At 37.6% G+C, this 7,235-nt stretch overlaps 1 protein-coding gene across 1 annotated transcript in view; it reads right to left on the bottom strand.

Annotated features, from left to right (window-relative positions):
- Positions 1-7,235, bottom strand: part of LOC106883031 (pre-mRNA 3' end processing protein WDR33) — a gene marked incomplete at its 3' end in the record, with an annotated part of 60,240 nt that overhangs the window by 5,754 nt on the left and 47,251 nt on the right. Inside the window, exons 7-10 of the mRNA XM_014933889.2 lie at positions 4,411-4,508; positions 3,573-3,699; positions 2,231-2,385; positions 321-399 (exon numbers count right to left, since the gene is read on the bottom strand). Coding sequence (XP_014789375.1) covers positions 321-399; positions 2,231-2,385; positions 3,573-3,699; positions 4,411-4,508 — 459 coding nt within the window. The remainder of the gene's footprint in view (positions 1-320; positions 400-2,230; positions 2,386-3,572; positions 3,700-4,410; positions 4,509-7,235) is intronic.

Raw genomic sequence — 7,235 nt, 5'->3', positions numbered from 1 at the left:
GTTGGTAAGCAAGCTACTTACCACACAGCCACTCCTGCGCCTGTATGTTCACATTTTTGTATTGGGTTTTCGTCACTGTCCCTCATTCATTCACTATTTCTAGCAGCTTCTCACTACTGAAACCATCAAACATGAACAATATTATCATTAAAGGCAGGCGGTGAGCTGGCAGAAACGTTAGCACGCCGCCAGGCAAAATGCTTAGCGGTATTTCGTCTGTCTTTATGTCCTGAGTTCAATTTCACCAGTCCTCAGTCAAATCGTCCAACCTATGCTAGCATGGAAAGCGGACGTCAAACGATGATGATGATGATACCTACCCTACTTGCCAGAACATAATGGTTCCATCTGATCCTCCACTGCAGAACAGTCCCTCATGAATTGGGTGCCAAGCAGCAGCTGAAAAAAAAAAAACAGAGCAAAGAAATTATGAACAAATAATAAAAATCTGATATTGAGATTTAGCCACAAATTTTAGGGGAGAGGTATTTAGTTGATTACAATGGTTTCAAATTTTGGCCCAAGGCAAACAATTTCCAGGGATAAGTAATGTAACAAAACACAACAATGTGCTTTGTCATCAGCTACTCTACCATCCAACTGAAATCTATTTTATCTAACCCAGAAGATCAGCAATGTCGAGCTCAACAAGATTTGATCAGACAACCTATCAAGGGACGTAACTCAATACTATCAGTTTAGTCAGCACCCTACAAACCTTTCTCAAAAGTACTTGCTCACTAAAATTGTTTACATTCACAACCCGTATAACCCAAATTTATACAAGCACCACCAAGTCACAGCGACTGAGGGAATCTACCCAAACATTATAAATAGAACCAAAATTATCACATCAACAACAACAACAACAACAACAAAATAAAGTAACATTTACATTCTGTCATACACATATAAACACATCTACACACTCACCTTACATAAACATGACCGGATGCCCTTCCTGTTGCTAATGCTCACCTGTTTTCAAGCACTAATCTATAACCTTATATGCCAATCCTACACTCATCTTAATCTTATACTCAAATCCTAAACACTAATTTTTTCACTACATTCAAACCCTCTACCTAAGGTCTACAAATCCATATATCCCACACTCTCACCCTATACTGACAATAATCCTTATACTATAGAGGATCATGTCATCACAGATTATATAGGACCAACGCATTATAAGTTTCACCTTTTTGTATTTAAACTGGCCATATCTGGGCCATATAGTCAACATGTTTTATGATCTAACTGGCCAGGTCTAGCCTATCAGACCTACTCTACAATGTCATTCTTAAAACAAAGAATCACATCATTGAAATCTCAAAACTATGAGATAATGCATGATTAACTCTCTAGCATTTAAACTGGCCATATCTGGCCCAAATATTCAACCCATTTTATGTTCAAACTGGCCAGATCTCACTTCTCACGCCTACTCTTCTAATAATATACAATCACATTGTTGTAATCTCAAAGCTACAAGACAATGCATGATCAATTCAAAACAATATGAATAAACAAGCATTACATTTGACAGAGTAATATGAATGCTAGAGAGTTAACCCGGCTATCTTTCGTTTTGATTACAATTTACGTCATTTCTAATCCACATGCGTTTGTTTATGTTTCCGTAAAAGGGTTTTAGGGTTAGGGTTACGGTTATGGTTAGGGTTAGGGTTACGGTTACGGCTAGGGTTACGGTTGGGGTTAGGGACGGAATTCCCTAACCCTAACCCTAAAACCCTTTTATGGAAAGCGACAATCTTGTTCAGAAACATAAACAAACGCACGTGGATTAGAAATGACATAAAATGTAATCAAAACGAAAGATCGCCAGTTAACCCTGTAACACCTTCCATAATCCTTCTCCTACAGTTGTGTAATTAAAGCAGTAACAGTTGTGCTTGCAGTAAAACCTAAAGCAGCATGTTTCTTACGAGGGTCACGTCAAATTACCCTGCAGTTTTGAACTAATAACTACGTTGCCAATAGTAAAGAGTTTTTCCTTCACCACCATTTCACTTATTTTCTCTAAATAACTGAAATTAATAAACAACAATGGACAGGAAAAAAAAATAATAATAAAAAGAAAACAATTGTAAGGATTTACATAACAATGAAACACACACTAATGTCCCAAACATTATCACTAAGGAGGACCCTAAGAACCAACCCATAGATTTGATCCCTTCTTAGAAAATATAATGACGACCCTTACCAGTTGCTTCCTTTTTGTGGCCCCTGAATGTCTGCATTTCTTCTTTCATGTTGCGAATATCAAACAACTTCAACAAATGGTCCCTCGATGCTGTCAATAGCCAGTTACCATTTCTGTTCCATTTCAATTCCATCACAGTACTCTTGTGAGCATGGCTGCAGCAAAAGATAAAGGGAGTGAAGGAGCATTGTGGGGATTACTCATAAATGAACAAGAAATCAATATTACAGAATAAATGGTTCAATTACAGCTGACAAAGTGCTGCGGCCACCACCACCATCATCATCATTATCATCCTCATAATAATAATCATACCATGCTCATCATCATTGTCACTGTCATCAACATCAGCATCCACCATCTCTTCATCATAATCCCTACTTTCAAGTCCATTTTTGCCATGATGGCACAGGTTAGTCAAGTCATTATGACAATATTCTGTAGTCAGATGCTCTTTCTGTCATCAAACCTTACTTGTTTCAAAAGTAACATATTTTTCATTCTACTAGTTTCATATGTCAAAACTGCTTAGCTTATGAGACATGATGTTAACAGGAAACAGAAACAAACATCATTGTAGCTCAATGTAAAGACACAGAAACTAACACACACACACAGAGGCTTCCGTACAGTTGGTTTCTGCCAACCAAATTTCACTCCCAAGGCAATGGTCAGCCCAAGGACAGTGCAAAAGTCATTTGCCTAAAGGGTCACATAATAGGATGAAACTCAAGACCACATCACTGCACAGCAAACTTTTTAATCACACAGCCATGCCTACCCCTAAAATATTACCCCCACCCCCAGGTGTGGCATGAACTCATAACCACTGCATTTTTATGAATATATCAATAAACACAAGGTGGGTACTGTCCATTAGCAACACATTCGCATGCTAACATAGGAATTTATGCACATGCATGCATGAATACAGAAAAGCAAGCAGATAAGAAAATGTATCATAGAGGCTAGCTGTCCTGGATAAATGCTTTGAAGCCTCCAGCTTCTACATCCAGATTATAAATTTACACTTATACCAATAATAATAATCGGTGCACTTGGTTTTGTGACAGTCTGACAATCTGGATAAGCTAAGGTTTTCAGAAAAAGAAATCAACCAACTAACTCGCATATTACAAATACAAACTGTAAGTGGAACAGTAAACATATGCAAGACTTTTCTCAAGATTAAAATGCAAATTTGCTTTTATTATCCACATTCCAATGAAGGAGCTTTGTATGTTTGTTAGAAACCAGCTTCTTCCTTAGAGAAAGAGTTCAAATAATTAAAAATAGAAGAGAAAAACACACACACACACATGAATAGAAACACAGGTCTTACATTGTAGCTAAAGACTGCGATGTCTTAGGGTCCCACAGTTTAATGGGTTGTTGGTTGTCTTTACTGCCAGAAGCAATGAGTGCCTTCTGTGGATGCCAATCAACACATTTGACATCAGCTCCATGACCTTAAAAGAAGAAGAAAAAAAAGAAAACCAGTGATGAGAAATACCATATAACAAAATGTCTAAATGCTGAAATGTCTGAGATGAATTATTGTTCATTATCACCATCATTTAATGTCTGTTTTCCATGCTGACATGGGTGGGATGGTGTGATAGGAGATGGCAAACCAAAGGACTATACCAGGTTTTACTGTCTGTTTTAGCATGATTTTTACAGCTGGATATCTCAGAAATACAGAATTTATAGATATGTAGATATATTTCATTTACCTTTATAGATATATAAATAAACCTTTCTGATATATACCTACCCTACCACCTCTCTCCCTCTCTCATCCTTCAGACTAACAAGATAATGCAAGATTAATTCAAAACAATGTGAATAAATAAGCATTGCATTTGATAGAGTAATCCAAATGCTGAAGGGTTAAAGGCCTGAAAATACAATGAGCCTGTCTCCTCTTCTTAACCCTCACCATGCAGGCCTATGATTAAAGACCTTCCAGCTATGACCATTCCATCTTTTTCTTAAGAATTGTGTATCTACATTCCTTTTGCAAGTCAGTAGGATGAAATTTGAGGGATTTGGGTTGCAATTTCTTAATCTAATAACCATATAGAAGCTCCCTTTACAGTCCTGCTCTCCCTCTATTCAGTAGACAGAACGGTGAACTGCAGGTGTAGCATATAAATTCCTGCAACAGAGAAACTAACCTCTCAGAATTTTTTCTTCATGACATCTCTGGAAGTCCCAGATCCGAACAGTGCCATCATCAGAGCATGTGGTGAACTTCACATCTGTTGGGCAAAAACTGGAAAGGAAAAAAAAACAATGAGTGAAATTTGGCAAAACTTGTGGAGATTTCACACAAATATACTTTATAAATGTACAAATATACTCTACAAATATATAAATATACTTTATAGATATACACTGTCCCAAATTATTTTATACTTTATAGATATATAAATATACTTTATAAACATATACTGTCCCAGCCACATGGTTCTGGGTTCAGTCCTACTGTGTGGTACATTGGGCAAGTGTCTTCTACTATAGCCTCAGGCAGACCGAAGCCTTATGGGTCGATTTAGTAGATGGGGACTGAAAGAATCCTGTCGTGTGTGTGTGTGTGTGTGTATTTGTCCCCCATCACTGCTTGACAACCAGTGCTAGTGTGTTTATATCCCAGTAATTTAGTAGTTCAGCAAAAGAGACCAATAGAATAAGCACCAGGCTTTAAAAAAAATACTGGGGTCAATTCATTCAACAAAAATAAATTGTTCAACATGGTGCCCCAGCATGACCACAGTTTAATGGCTGAAACAAGTAAAAGATATACACTTAGGCAGACAGCAGAATATAAACCCATTATCAAGGACTCATTTTATTTAACTGCGTTTTCCCATTAAATCCTAGACTTTTTAAAGGCCTATCGACTCAAGATATTTTGAACTCAACCCAGAACTTTGTTTGTGGGCCCCTGAGTCCCAGCTTGGGTACTGATAGTTTGCATGAGCTCCCTGATCATATAAACCAGCAGTACCCTAATCACTTTCAATACTGCCTTAAACTTCTAGCATTGAAGCCACCCATATCTGGTCAAAATATTCAACCTTTTTTTTTTTTTTGATCAAATTAGCCAGACCCAGCCTCTCGCTTGCATCCCAACCACATGCTTCCAGGTTCAGTCCCACAGCATAACACCTTGAGCAAGTAAGTAGCCGACCAAAGCCTTGTGAATGGATATAGTAGACAGAAACTGAAAGAAGCCCATCATGTGTGTGTGTGTGTGTGTGTGTGTGTGTTTGTCCCCCAACCAATACTTGATAACAGTTGTTGGTGTGTTTACATCCCTGTAACTTAGCAGTCCAGCAAAAGAGACCAATAGAATAAGTTGGTGGAGGGCAATGTTTTTGACTAAAAAAAACCCTTCAAAGGTGTTGCCCCAGCATGGCCGCAGTCAAAATGATTGGAATAAGTAAAAGATAAAAGAAACACATCCTTCAAATCTCAAAACTACAAGATAATGCATGATTAAATTTAACAGAGTAAATCTGAATGCTAAAGGGTTAAAAAGAAGTACACCTTGCATACACTGAGTCTGGTGAAAAAAAAAAAATGGGATAGTCATAGGTGGATCAAACATCTTTGATTATGCACCTGCTTATTTTGGAACTCACCTGGGACTCAACAGCAACCCTCTCATCTTCCCAAGTTAAAGTGCACCTACTGTCGAACAGGCAGAATAGAAGCCTGTACAGGAGCCAATGGATGTTGTAGTGAGATATTATTTCCCCCACTGCTTGTTGCAACTGATATATCAACCAGCATTGAATGACTTACCTCCCCTGATATTCAACATCTACAGAACTGATGACCTTCTCATACTCAACGATATCATAGGTCAGTGAGGTCAGGGGTGTTCAACAAAATATAGATTTTGTACATGTTATTGTTTACTCCCAGTGTCAGGATTGACCAAGTAGTCCGGCCATGACTATCCTACCTTGTTTTAAATATAATTCATATGAGATGATATTCCTCAATATGTTCACATTGATATGATTTGAGAGATTTAGCTATTATTTCAAGCAAGTCAAAACTCTTAAACTGAGATTAACAGTCAAAACAGATCCTACCAACACAACTGATGAATTTGATTTGTTCTAATTATTGGTTTCAAATTTTGGCACAAGGCCAGTAATTTTGAGGGAACAGTTAAGTTGATTACAGTAATCCCAGTGCTCAACTGGTCCTTATTTTATTGACCCCAAAAGTATGAAAGGCAATTTGAACTCAGAAAGTATTTTTACCTGGTGTGCTAACAATTCTGCCGGCTCACCATCTTGATTTGCTTTTAATATTGAAATCTTATAAATTTTAGGTAAATTGCCAAAAAATGGACATAAATACTGCAGTGGATTGGATAAATCATAAAGCCCAGTATTTAGATACAATCCTGTTTGTTCTGAGTTCAAATCCTTCTGGATTCAACTTTGCCTTTCATCCTTTCGGGGTCAATAAATTCAATACCAGTCAAGTACTCTGAGGTTGTTGGTATCAGCTAACCTTCTCCCCTCAAAATTGCCAGCCTCGTACCTAAGTTAGATGCAGTTATTATTATTTAAGGCAGCAAGTAGAAAGAATCATTAACATGCTGGGCGAAATGCCTAGAAGCTTTTTGGCCATCTTAATGTTCCAAGTTCAAATTCTGCTGAAGTCAACTTTGCCTTTCATCCTTCCAGGGTCGATAAAGTAAGTACCAGTTGAGCACTGAGGCTGATGTAATCAACTAACCTACTCCCTGAACCTAGAGGCATTGCACCTATAGCAAAAAGGATTATTATTATCATTATTATTATTATTATTATTATTATTATTAAGGTGGTGAGCTGGCAGAATCGTTAGCGCACTGGATGAAATGCTTAGCAGTATTTCACCCATCGCTATGTTCTGAGTTCAAATTCCACCAAGGTTGACTTTACCTTTCATCCTTTCAGAGTCGATAAAATAAGTACCAGTTGAATACTGGGAT

The sequence above is a fragment of the Octopus bimaculoides genome, chromosome 26, assembly GCF_001194135.2.
Source record: "Octopus bimaculoides isolate UCB-OBI-ISO-001 chromosome 26, ASM119413v2, whole genome shotgun sequence".
In the NCBI taxonomy this organism is placed as follows: domain Eukaryota; kingdom Metazoa; phylum Mollusca; class Cephalopoda; order Octopoda; family Octopodidae; genus Octopus; species Octopus bimaculoides.
Note: the sequence above shows the minus strand (reverse complement) of the source record. Positions and strands in the feature narration are given on the sequence as shown.